The sequence below is a fragment of the Gastrolobium bilobum genome, unplaced genomic scaffold (assembly GCF_033153095.1).
Source record: "Gastrolobium bilobum isolate Gb01-03AN ecotype WA unplaced genomic scaffold, APGP_CSIRO_Gbil_v1 utg81398, whole genome shotgun sequence".
NCBI classification, from domain to species: Eukaryota; Viridiplantae; Streptophyta; class Magnoliopsida; order Fabales; family Fabaceae; genus Gastrolobium; species Gastrolobium bilobum.
The window spans coordinates 163304-177148 of NW_026895790.1; the positions used below are offsets into that span (position 1 = coordinate 163304).

General features: G+C 39.0%; 1 protein-coding gene and 1 non-coding gene across 2 annotated transcripts; both read right to left on the bottom strand.

The window, feature by feature from the left end:
• Window positions 1-250: 250 nt before the first annotated feature.
• LOC133296035 (uncharacterized) lies at window positions 251-1717 on the bottom strand. The gene is made up of 4 exons (XM_061494990.1): window positions 1447-1717; window positions 1260-1389; window positions 886-1106; window positions 251-810 (listed from the first exon to the last, which is right to left on the bottom strand). The coding sequence occupies exons 1-4, from the start codon at window positions 1715-1717 to the stop codon at window positions 251-253; spliced, it is 1182 nt and encodes a 393-aa protein (XP_061350974.1).
• Window positions 1718-7205: 5488 nt separating this feature from the next.
• Window positions 7206-7312, bottom strand: LOC133296037 (small nucleolar RNA R71). The gene has a single exon (XR_009749434.1). It is a non-coding gene; the product is annotated as a small nucleolar RNA R71 (small nucleolar RNA).
• Window positions 7313-13845: the final 6533 nt, after the last annotated feature.

The window sequence follows — 13845 nt, forward strand, 5'->3', positions numbered from 1 at the left end:
TACAAGATTAGTTTCTTGGCATCTTTTTAAAACATTAGTTAGATTATGCAAGCATATATCAAAACAAGAGCCAAAAATGGAAAAGTCATCCATAAATACCTAGAGATTTTTCTCCACTATGTCAGAAAATATTGAGAGCATGCACCTCTGAAACGTAGCAGGCGCGTTGCATAGACCAAACGACATTCGTCTATATGCAAATACTCCAAAAGGGCAAGTGAATGTTGTTTTCTCCTGGTCCTCCGGTAATCTACACAGGTTGCCTCACAGGTTTGACATCATCCTTCATGAGAATTTTGTGAGTACAAAAAGAAAGATTTATACCCTTCAAATCATAAATGGACCACCCTATGGCAGTCTTGTGTTTCTTTAGCACTTCTATCAACCTCCTTTCCTGCTCATAAGACAACTCCTTATTAATGATAACAGGGTAAGTCTCGTTGTCACCCAAGAAGGTGTATTTAAGAGTTTCAAGCAGCTCCTTTAACTCTACTTTTGGGGCACCATCTTCTTTGTCAGAATCTTTCTTCTCAAGAACCTCAAATACAACACCTTTTTCTTCCTCAAAGGGAACAAAATCACGCGCCTCAAGCTCCTGACTAGGAGATTTCTCTTCTTTCCCCACTTCTTCTAAATCATCAAGCCTGAAACAATCACCTTTGTTAGAAGATTTTCTCATAGAATCAAAGACATTGATGGTGAAGGTCTCATCATTCCTTCTTAACTCAAGCTTCCCTTGTTCAACATCAATCATAGCCCAAGCAGTAGCCAAGAAAAGCCTACCCAACAAAAGAGGCATTTCAGTTTCCTCTTCCATGTTCAACACCACAAAATCAGCTGGAAAAATAAACTTGTCCACTTTCACAAGGACATCTTCAATTATACCATTGGGTTTCCTCAAAGATCTGTCAGCAAGTTGCAAGGAAACCATAATAGTCTTAAGCTCAGAAATCCCCAAAGATTTACACACAGACAAGGGCATCAAATTTATACTCGCCCCAAGATCACACAAAGCTTTGCCAACATTAGTGTTACCAATAGCAATTGGAATATTGAAGCTCCCTGGATCACAAAGCTTAGGAGGAAACTTCTTCTGTATTATTGCACTACACTCCTCAGTGAGTGTCACAGTCTGGCATTCTTGCAACTTGTGTTTTCTTGATAAAAGGTCTTTCATAAACTTGGCATAATTGGGCATATTAGCCAGAGCCTCAACAAAGGGAATATTAATGTGCAGTTTTTTAAAAATATCAAGAAACCTGGCATATTGCTGCTTCTGAGCATCTTGCTTGAATCTTTCAAGATAAGGTGCCATAGCTCTCACATAACCAGGACTAATCTCATGCTTCTTCTCAACAATTACATTCTGTTCTTTCTTCTTTTCTTTTTCTTTTTCAACTGGCTTCACCACTTCAGTAGGTTTTTCAATTTCCTTTTCAGGCTCACCTTCCTCATCAAGCTTCTCCTCAACCTCAGGAGATGGAAGCACTTTACCACTTCTGGTCATTATAGCCTTGCAATGCTCTTTGGGATTCACAATAGTGTCACTAGGAAATGTTCTTGGAAGTCTCTCAGAAACTTGCTTGGACAATTGACCAATTTGAACCTCCAAGTTCCTGATAAAAGCATCCTGATTCTTGTTGTGTGCCCTAGCCTCATTGATAAAAGTATTTGTTGTCAGAATGTGGTCATTTGTTGTCTTAGAAAGCTGTAACATAGCTTTCTCCAGCTCAGAAGGCTCCTTTTGTGGAATAGGAGGAGGTTGCAGATAGTTGTTGGAACCATAGTCAAGACCACCTCCTTGACCCCTCCTCTGAAAATTGCTCCCAGAGGCAAAGTTCTGATTTTTTTGAAAATTTTGTTGGGGCTTTTGTTCATACCAAACCCCATTCACTTGCACCTGCTGTGGATTAGCACTCATTAGACTCATGAGCTTCTTTACAATATTCACAAACCACAGAAGTTGATTGAACCTTGGACACATGCAATTTCTCAAACTTTTCATTTAGGCTATCAAACTTCTTGGACAACAGCTTTTGTTCAGCAAGCATAGCATCATTGCTCTCCAACTTTATCACTCATCTTTTTGCTTGAACCGGTAAGCTCTCATTCTCATTTCTGGCCAATTTCTTTATTAAATCAAGAGCTTGCTCAGATGTACTCTGCCGAATAGAACCTCCCGCTGCACTATTAAGCACCAACCTTGTTTCAGGAGAGATGCCATTAAAGAAGATCGCCACCTTTCTATCATCGTCTCCCTCATAGTGCGGACACTTTCAGATAAGTTCCTGGAATCTATTCCAAGTTGCACACAACGATTCTCCTTCAAACTGGCAGAAGTTGGTGATCTCATTCACCAGCTGGTTGTACCTCTCCATAGGAAAGAACTCGGCAAAGAATTTGGTTGATAAATCTTCCCATGTCATGATACTATTAGCTGGTTACCTTTCCACCCATCTGAAAGCCTTTCCCTTAACAGCAAAAGGGAACAATCGGAGCCTGATAGCATCTGCAGACACTCCATTGTGCTTAGTAGTGTCACAGATCATCAGAAATCGACCTATGAACTCATGAGAATCTTAATCCTCAGCACTAGAAAACTGAGCCCTCTCTACCAAAGTAATTAGAGCTAGCTTCAGCTCAAAATTGTTTGCCTCCACCACTGGCCTGAGTATACTTGAATTTGGCCTTTTGAACACCGGAGTCAGAATGGTGTCCAACAATCTTGGAGGTGGGTTATTTGTATTGTGGCCTCTGCCACCAGCATTGTTACCATCCGCCATCTCTTGTATTGGTTGTACAGGTACACTATTGAATTCTTCCCAAATTATCTGCTTGGCAACTTTCCTCAGTCTCCTCTCAGTCCTTGCAATTTCAGGATCAATCACAAAGTCTTTAGGAACAATTCTACCTCGCATAAAACTCAGAAAAAATGGTTAATAACAACTGCAAAGCACAGAACAAGATAGAACTAAAATAAAAATAAAAATCCAATCTCAAAGATCAACGATTATTTATAATATTGGAATTAATAATCCCCGGCAACAGCGCCAAAAACTTGATGTTCACCGGCAAGTGTACCGATCGCACAAGTAATATAGTAAGTAAGTAAAGTATTGTCTCCACAGGGATTGTAAACCAAGTACTACAATAACCTGTCCCTTTAAGTTGGAAAATCCGGTTGTTTTTGGAAAATTGTGAATTGATGGTAAAATAAAGATAGAAAGTTTAAAAATATAATTCTTAATTTAATAAACAATGGTAAAGTTTGGATTTTTGAGAGAATAATAAGTAAACATTGCAGCTAAGGTACACACACCATATGATCCTTGCTTTAAACTTTGGATTTATTAACAATGCTCATTCATTTTAATAATTCAGACAATTTATCATCTAAATTCCTTGGTAATCTAACCCTTTAATCCAATTGGAACCCTAATTCCTTAGCAATCCCGCATGAAATTAAGCATTAACCACAATAAATTAAACGACTGCAATTCACACAAGTCTATCCCTAGAGCATGCATAAATTGTTACTTTACCCCCTTTTAGAATCAAAATTGATGAACCCTTAGTTCATCATGGTTTTTAGCAGGAATTAGGATCAAATTGTGTGATTAAATGATGAAAAACTAGGTTAATGTCCTAAGATGTCCTCAATTACAAGTTCAAGAGCTTTATTGGAAATTTGTATGATTCTTATAGGAAAAGCAAGCTTGAAAGACAACTGGAGAAGGAAGAAGATTCTGGAGCTCAAGAGGAGAAAAATTGCCTAAGTGTTGAGCGCTAAAACGTTCACACTGAGCGTTTTAGCGCCCTGCTACAGGAAGAGGCCAAAACTTGCTGGTGATGAGCGCTAAAACGTCCACACAGAGCGTTTTAGCGCGCTGCTACACTAAGAAGATGGAAAATTGCTGGTCTTGGTCGCTAAAACGGCCTGCAATACGCGTTTTAGCGCCCTAAAGTGGAAAAAGATTCTGGTCTTCACCGCTAAAACGTCCAAATCAAACGTTTTAGCGTTGGAGTCAGTTAAAGTTAGTTGAGCATTCACAAAGTTTGGACGCTAAAACGGTCATTCCTTAACGTTTTAGCGTTGGAATCAGTTAAAAGCAGTGGAGCATACATAAAGCATGGACGCTAAAACGGTCACTTATGGACGTTTTAGCGCCCACATCAGTTTTCTATTTTTAATTGTAACACTATATAAGGAAAAGCCTTGACACTTAGAAGATATCTTGATTTGAGGGATCTGAACTCTCTCTCTCTTAAACTTAGTCTGACTTCTCTCTAAATTCTCTTAGTTTTTGTATTAGGATTTCCTTGTAATAGTTTGGAGATTGAAGACTTTCAACATGGAAATGAAGTTTGTTTCTTCTTCTCTTATTTCTTCCTTAGTCATGTCTGAGTAGAGTCTTTGTAGACTGAATGCAATAGAACTCCATGATAATACTATGTTGATTTGATTAATATGATGAAGTATTTTTCATGTGTTGATTTGAGATTTTCTGATTTAATTATTTCTACCAAGGAAGTAATATAGAACAGAGATGTTTATATGACTTCTGTATTTGATAATCTCAACATCAGAATTCTAGTACTCAAGGGATTGATGCTAGAATTCTGATGTAATCTTAAAACTTTAGTAATTCATGCATGTATTAAGAAATAGATCACCAAGGGATTGGGGTTTCTGATTAATGTATCCATCAGGGTAGTAAGGGATTACATCCTGATGATAAGTAAAAGGTTGATTAAAATCACATGGAAAGGAATTCATTATATGATCAGTTTTTTTTACACAGGTTATTATGGAGGAAAGTTGTTTTCTGACTACTTGTTGTTTTATTAATTCCTAATCCACATTTACTTTGTGTCAAATTACTTACAATCAATTTTCTGGTGACAATTTATTCATGATTTTTACAAACTTTTATTTGATTCAAATTAATTTTCTATGGTATATTGGTGTTTGAACACAATTCCTCGTGGGAACGACCTTTACTCATCATTTTATTACTTGTACGACTAGTGCACTTGCTAAACGTCCAACTGTGATGAACCCTTAGTTCATCATGGTTTTTAGCAGGAATTAGGATCAAATTGTGTGATTAAATGATGAAAAACTAGGTTAATGTCCTAAGATGTCCTCAATTACAAGTTCAAGAGCTTTATTGGAAATTTGTATGATTCTTGTAGGAAAAGCAAGCTTGAAAGACAACTGGAGAAAGAAGAAGATTTTGGAGCTCAAGAGGAGAAAAATTGCCTAAGTGTTGAGCGCTAAAACGTTCACACTTAGCGTTTTAGCGCCCTGCTACAGGAAGAGGCCAAAACTTGCTGGTGATGAGCGCTAAAACGCCCACACAGAGCGTTTTAGCACGCTGCTACACTAAGAAGATGGAAAATTGCTGGTCTTGGGCGCTAAAACGGCCTGCAATACGCGTTTTAGCGCCCTAAAGTGGAAAAAGATTCTGGTCTTCACCGCTAAAACGTCCAAATCAAACGTTTTAGCGTTGGAGTCAGTTAAAGTTAGTTGAGCATTCACCAAGTTTGGACGCTAAAACGGTCATTCCTTAACGTTTTAGCGTTGGAATCAGTTAAAAGCAGTTGAGCATACGTAAAGCATGGACGCTAAAACGGTCACTTATGGACGTTTTAGCGCCCACATCAGTTTTCTGTTTTTAATTGTAACACTATATAAGGCAAAGCCTTGACACTTAGAAGATATCTGGATCTGAGGGATCTGAACTCTCTCTCTCTTAAACTTAGTCTGACTTCTCTCTAAATTCTCTTAGTTTTTGTATTAGGATTTCCTTGTAATAGTTTGGAGATTGAAGACTTTCAACATGGAAATGAAGTTTGTTTCTTCTTCTCTTATTTCTTCCTTAGTCATGTCTGAGTAGAGTCTTTGTAGTCTGAATGCAATAGAACTCCATGATAATACTATGTTGATTTGATAAATATGATGAAGTATTTTTCATGTGTTGATTTGAGATTTTCTGATTTAATTATTTCTATCAAGGAAGTAATATAGAACAGGGATTTTTATATGACTTCTGTATTTGATAATCTCAACATCAAAATTCTAGTACTCAAGGGATTGATGCTAGAATTCTGATGTAATCTTAAAACTTTAGTAATTCATGCATGTATTAAGAAAGAGATCACCAAGGGATTGGGGTTTCTGATTAATGTATCCATCAGGGTAGTAAGGGATTACATCCTGATGATAAGTAAAAGGTTGATTAAAATCACATGGAAAGGAATTCATCATATGATCAGTTTTTTTACATAGGTTATTGTGGAGGAAAGTTGTTTTCTGACTACTTGTTTTATTAATTCCTAATCCACATTTACTTTGTGTCAAATTACTTACAATCAATTTTCTGGTGACAATTTATTCATTATTTTTACAAACTTTTATTTGATTCAAATTAATTTTCTCTGGTATATTGGTGTTTGAACACAATTCCTCGTGGGAACGATCTTTACTCATCATTTTATTACTTGTACGACTAGTGCACTTGCTAAACGTCCAACAAGTTTTTGGCGCCGTTGCCGGGGAATTTGTTTTTCAACACTAACTGATACTATAGAATTCTGAGATTGAATCCTTTTATTTTCAGTATTTTAGTTTATGTTAAGTTTCTGGTCAATTTTGATTCTGGTATATGCGAGGTACACTTGATCCGAATTTGTTGTTGTATGATCCAGAATTAGAAAGGACATTGAGGAAGCACAAAAGGGCAGCCAGGCAAAGGAGATAGTTGCAAGAAATTGGTGAATCAAGTACGGTTAATCAGGAAGATATAATGGCAGAGAATCACAGACCACCACCACCACAGAGGACACTGGGAGAGTACATGACTCCTACAGTGATTCCTCCAATTGGGAGTATTGTGCGCCCAACAGTGGAGCCCAACAGCTTTGAATTGAAGCCTGCTTTGATTCATTTGGTGCAGAAGGATCAGTTTGCTGGAACCAGTGCAGAGGACCCTTACTTGCACATAGAGAACTTCCTATTGTTGAGTGATACTGTGAAGATAAATGGTGTCACAAGATATGCAATTCTGTTGAGACTATTCACTCATTCACTGACGGATGATGCAAAGAGATGGCTGCAATCATTGCCACAAGGAAGTATAACAACTTGGGATGATTTGCAAACCAAGTTCTTGCAAAGGTTTTTCTCAGCATCCAAGAGGGCCAAGTTGAAGGATGAGATTACAAGCTTTAAGTAGAAAGAGTCAGAATCCATTTATGAGGCTTGGGAGAGGTTCAAGACTTTGTTGAGGAAATGTCCACAACATGGAATTGAGGCATGGCAACAAGCAGCAATCTTCCTGCAAGGAATGACCACTAACACTAGAACCTTGGTGCATGCCACTGCTGGTGGATCATTGACTACCAAGACCCCTCAAGAAGCTTTGGATATCTTTGAGTCATTAGCATCTCAAGAATTTGATAATGCCCCAGTGGCTGACAGAAGGACAGGAGTCATCAGGTTGGATGGGTATGATGCTCTGTTGGCAAGGAATGATCAACTGATGCAGACACAGAGACAACAGCAGCAACAATTAGATACCCTTATCAAGCAACTCTCTTCACAAAAGGTAGCCTCTGTGGAAACCAAATGTGTATGTGCTATCTGTGGCAAGGGCCATGTGACAGAGGAGTGTGATTATGGGGGATCATCAGAACAAGCAGAGGTGAATGAAGTGTGGTATGATCAGAATAATCAAAGGAACTACAACAATCAGGGAAAGAATGTTTATATGCCACCATGGAAAAACAAGAATCAACACCCAGGATTCAGCTATAGTTCCAACCATCAATTGAATCCACCATTACATCCTCCACCATCACATATGAAGGAGCAGTCAAGTGATCCTGCTGCATGGGAGAAAGCGTTTGCTCAGTTATCTAAGACAACTCAGGATTATATTCAAGGTTCTAATTCATTCAGGGAAGAGACAACTGCATTCATGCAGGAGACCAGAACTTCTTTCAGAAATCAGGAAACATCAATCAGAAATTTGGAGACCCAGATTGGTCAATTATCAAGACAGATATCAGAGAGACCACAAGGGAAATTTCCAAGTGATACACTAGTGAATCCTAAGGAGCACTGTAAAGCAATTATGACAAGAAGTGGGTTGGTACTTCAACCAGTGAAAAAGAATGTGGAAAATAAAAAGAATGAAGAAGAGGTTGTGGTTGAAGATGTAGTCTCTGATGATGAAGTATAGAAGATGAAAAATGAGAAAAGTGAGAAGGAATTAGTTGTTAGAGATGTTATAGTTGGAATTGATAAAGAAGAGGAAGGGAAGAATAATAAGAATGAAGGAGAGGTAGAAGTTGGTAAAAATGCTTCCCCACAAAAGATGATGAAGTGGGAAAAGAAGAAGATGGTTGACAAGAAAGAACAACCAGTTATTTTATCTCCCTATGCTAAAGTTCCCTACCCTCAGAGGTTGAAGCAAGAGATTCAGAAACAGCACTATGCAAGATTTCTGGATATCTTCAAAAATTTACAAATTAACATACCATTTTCTAAAGCACTGGAAAATATGCCTCACTATGCAAAGTTCATGAAGGATCTTCTTACTAAGAAGAGGAAATTAACTGATGGTGAGACAGTGGCCCTAACAGCAGAGTGTAGTGCCCTAATCCAGAAGAAGCTTCCAACAAAAATGAAAGATCCTGGAAGCTTCAGTATCTATATTGCTATAGGAGATGTGGAGGTGGGAAAGACATTGTGTGATTTGGGAGCAAGTATAAACTTGATGCCGTTGACAGTATGTAGAGCTTTGGGAATCAACACTTTGAAGGAGACCAATCTTATTCTGCATCTTGCAGATAGATCTATCAAGAGGCCTGAAGGTGTGGTTGATGATGTCTTGGTCAAGGTAGACAAGTTTATTTTTCCAGTGGATTTTGTGATTCTTGACATGGAGGAAGAGGATACAGAAAGTCCTCTATTGTTAGGAAGACCCTTTTTAGCAACTGCAAGATCTTTGATAGATGTTGAGCAAGGAAAATTGTTGCTAAGGGTGGATGAGGAAACGGTCACAATTGATGTATTTGAAACCATCAAGCATCCTGATGATGTGGAGGATTGTTTTAGATTGGATGTGATACAGGAGGTTGTGGAAGAAGTGAATAAAAAAGAAGAATTCCCAGTTGAGGAACAAAGATCAGAAGAAGAGACATGTACAGAAGATTACCAAGAAGAGCCAGAAGTGGAAGAGCTTGAGAAGAAGATTGATCACATTCCAAAAGGAACACCTAAGGTAGAACTTAAAGAATTACCTTCACATTTGAAGTATGTGTTCCTTGGGGATGATCAAACATATCCAGCAATCATTAATGCAATGTTGTCTGATGAGGAAGAAGGGAAGTTGATTAAGGTACTCAAGAAGAATAAAATGGCTATTGGATGGCAGTTTTCAGATCTTAAGGGTATTAATCCTTCCTTTTGCACCCACAAAATATTGATGGAAGAAGAGGTCAAACCAGTAAGGAAACCACAGAGGAGACTCAACCCCACTATGAAGGAAGTAGTGAGGAAGGAGGTGGTGAAGTTGCTTGATGCTGGGATGATTTACCCCATTTCAGACAGTGCTCGGGTGAGTCCTGTGCAGACCGTGCCCAAGAAAGGGGGAATGACTGTGGTGAAAAATGAGAACAATGAGTTGATTCCCACAAGGACAATCACTGGCTGGAGAATGTGCATTGATTACCGGAGGCTGAATAAGGCAACCAGGAAGGATCATTTTCCACTTCCTTTCTTGGATCAGATGCTAGAGAGGTTGGCAGGACATGCTTTCTATTGCTTCTTGGATGGTTATTCAGGGTACAATCAGATAGCTGTGGCACCAGAGGATCAGGAGAAGACTGCTTTTACATGTCCATATGGAATATTCGCATACCGGAGGATGCCTTTCGGCTTATGCAATGCTCCTGCCACCTTTCAAAGGTGCATGCTTTCCATTTTTCTAATATGATAGAAGAATGCATAGAAATTTTTATGGATGATTTTTCTGTATTTGGTTCTGATTTTGATGTATGTCTAGGGAATTTAGATTCTGTTTTGAAAAGATGTCAAGACTGTAACTTGGTTTTGAACTGGGAGAAGTGTCACTTTATGGTGACAGAAGGTATAGTTCTTGGACACAAGGTGTCTAGGAATGGAATTGAAGTGGATAGGGCAAAAATTTCTGTGATAGAGAAACTTCCTCCACCTGTAAATGTTAAGGGTGTGAGGAGTTTCCTTGGTCATGCAGGATTTTATAGGCGGTTCATAAAAGATTTTTCAAAAATTGCCAAGCCCTTATGCAAGTTATTGGTTAAGGACCAAGAATTCCTGTTTGATGATGAATGTTTGCATGCATTTCATGTTTTAAAAGAAAAGTTGACCTCTGCACCTATCATGATGGCACCTGATTTTTCATTACCATTTGAATTAATGTGTGATGCCAGTGACTATGCTGTAGGAGTGGTATTGGGCCAAAGAGTGAATAAATTGCTGCATGTCATTTACTATGCCAGTAAGATCTTAAATGATGCACAAAATAATTATGCTACTACAGAAAAAGAATTACTGGCTATTGTGTATGCATTTGACAAATTCAGGCCGTATCTGTTAGGATCAAAAGTTATTGTTTACACTGACCATGCAGCTTTAAAGTATTTGTTAAGCAAGCAGGATGCTAAACCCAGGTTGCTCCGCTGGTTGTTACTGTTGCAAGAGTTTGAGGTAGAGATCAAGGACAAAAAGGGAGTTGAAAACTTGGTGGCTGATCACTTATCCAGGCTAACAGAAAAAGAGCTTCAAGAAGGACCGGAAATAGTGATCAGAGAAGAGTTTCCTAATGAACATGTTTTGGAAATATGTGCTGTAACAGAGGTGGTTGGGGATAAAGTCTTATCTATCAGTACCCCACCATGGTTTGCTGATTTTGCCAACTATAAAGCTGCTGGATTGATGCCTAAGAATTTAACATGGCAACAGAGGAAGAAATTTCTGCATGATGTTAAGTGGTACATTTGGGATAAGCCATATCTTTTCTATAGATGTTCAGATAGTGTGATCCGACGGTGTATTCCAGAGGAAGAACAGAAGGATGTGTTGTGGCATTGTCATGGTTCTGCATATGGTGGATATTTTGTAGGTGAGAGAACTGCAGCAAAAGTATTGTTGAGTGGCTTCTACTGGCCCACCTTATACAAGGATGCAAAGAATTTTGTGGAGGCATGTGACAACTGTCAGAGAACTGGGAATATTTCTAGGCGACATGAAATGCCGTTGAACAATATCCAGGAAGTGGAAATCTTTGATGTTTGGGGTATGGATTTTATGGGACCTTTCCCTTCTTCTTACTCTAACAAGTACATATTGGTGGCAGTTGATTATGTTTCCAAATGGGTTGAGGCCATAGCTACACCAACCAATGATTCCAGGGTGGTGATTGCTTTTCTGAGAAAGAATATATTTTCAAGATTTGGAGTCCCTAGAGCTATCATTAGTGATGGGGGCACTCATTTTGATAATAGGATGGTGGAGTATGCCTTGGCTAAGTATGGAGTGAGGCACAAAATAAGCACTCCATATCACCCACAGACTTGTGGTCAGGTTGAGATTTCCAACAGGGAATTGAAGAGAATATTGGAGAAGACTGTTGGGAATGCTAGGACCCAGTGGTCCAAGAAACTTGATGACACCTTATGGGCATATAGGACCGCTTTCAAAACTCCTATTGGGATGTCTCCATTTCAGTTGCTGTTTGGAAAAGCATGCCATTTGCAGTTGGATTGGAGCACAAGGCTTTGTGGGCTGTGAGATATCTGAATTTTGATTCCACAGCAGCGGGACAAAAAAGATTATTACAACTGGATGAATTGGATGAGTTTCGTTTGTCTGCTTATGAAAGTGCCAGTTTGTATAAGGAAAAGACAAAGCTATGGCATGATAGGAAGATCACACCTAGAGACTTCAAGGTGGGGGATCAAGTATTTCTGTTCAATTCCAGGTTGAAGCTGTTTCCAGGGAAGTTAAAGTCTAGATGGTCTGGACCGTTTGTGGTAAAAGATATGAAACCGTATGGGGCTGTAGAAATCAGTTCTTTGGATTCGGACAGAAGTTTTATAGTCAATGGTCAACGATTGAAATTATATGTTGGAAGTGTTGTGGATAGGCAACTACTGACAGTTGCTCTATTAGAGGTAAAATAGATCATACCCGTCAGGCTCGTGACGTTAAACAAGCGCTGAGTGGGAGGCAACTCACTGTACTAGGTATGTAATTCCATGTTCATACCATATCCATAAGATGAAGAAGAAAAAGGGAATTTTTTTTTTTGAAAAATCAAAGAGAAATTTATTGCTATGTGCTGGGCGCTAAAACGTCAAATCTGACCGTTTTAGCGTCCCAAGAGTTCCATCATTATGAAACTCTCTGGTTATGCGCGTTAAGACGTTCATTATGAGCGTTTTAGCGTTCACCAACAACACCAATACAGGCACTCTGGCCAACCGCGCTAAAACGCTCAGTATGATCGTTTTAGCGCTGTGCTGCACAAAGTGTGCATTTTTCTCTGGACAAGGACGCTAAAGCGCTGGTAAGCCAATGTTTAAGCGCCCTGTCACTTATTCGATATAACAGAGTTTCTTCTCTCTTTTCCTTTTACATTCTTTCTCCTCTCTTTTCCACAACACGAATTCTTCTCTCACATTTGTATCATCAATCTTTGTAGTTTCCTCCACATCCTTTCATCAACATCACGGTATGTATCTCATCTCTTTTCTCTCCATCACACATCATATCTGAATCATAGAAGTTATTTGGACATTTTCTAGGGCATTTCACATGTGGATTTGCTGTATCATTCTTAGGATTGCATGTTGATATTAGTTTTATTTGTATTATTCTACTGATCTATTGCTTTTGACTGATATTTTGGGGCTGAGATAACAAATCCAGCACATGTTGGTTCCAAATTGTTTTGACACAACACCCAGCGCGCACACACACAAGGTGTTCGTGGAAATGCCTGACCCAAAAATTGGCCTGGCGCTAAAACGTTTGGTTTCAACGTTTTAGCGCCCGTCCAGTTTTTACACACGATTAAGGCCAGGACGCTGAAACGCTCAGTGTGACCGTTTTAGCGCCCAGGCCCTGTTTCATACAAAATTGAGGGTCTACAATATGGCATTGTGGGGTTGTAATTCATACATGTTTTGATCCAAATTCCCCACTACAAGAGTTCTAAATCTGGGAATTGTGGAATTAGATTCATGATATGTAATTGTTTGACATTTGGACTGATTTTCTCTTGTTGTGTAGGCACAATGTCTTCTCCTTCTCAACCAGCTCCCTCTACACAGGGGAAGAAGAGATATAAGAAGAGAGCCCGAGTGAATCAAGGAGGAGATACTGAAGCTGAGCCTACCCCACAGTTTGATGCTCACTTTTGGAAAAGTGAGGAACATGAGAAACGTTATACTGACAAGACTTCCAAGAGGCCATTTGTGAGAGAAAGAAAATTTGTTCTAGAAAAGGATGAATATCCTCAGTTTCAGTCTCAGCTGAAGACCAGGGATTGGGCAACTTTTTGAAGAATATTGGGTGATAGCAGTCCTAACATAGCAAGGGAATTCTTTGCTAATGCATTTAATGGAGATCAAGAGGCCAGAGGACCTTCACTAGCTGGGTGAGGGGAAAAGAAAGTGAAGTATGATTCTCACACCATCCAAAAGCTGCTGAAGATAAGGTTCTGTGACTATATCCACAATGCCAGTTGTGAGTTCAGGAGAAACTGCAGAATACTTGAAATTCCACCAAGGAGG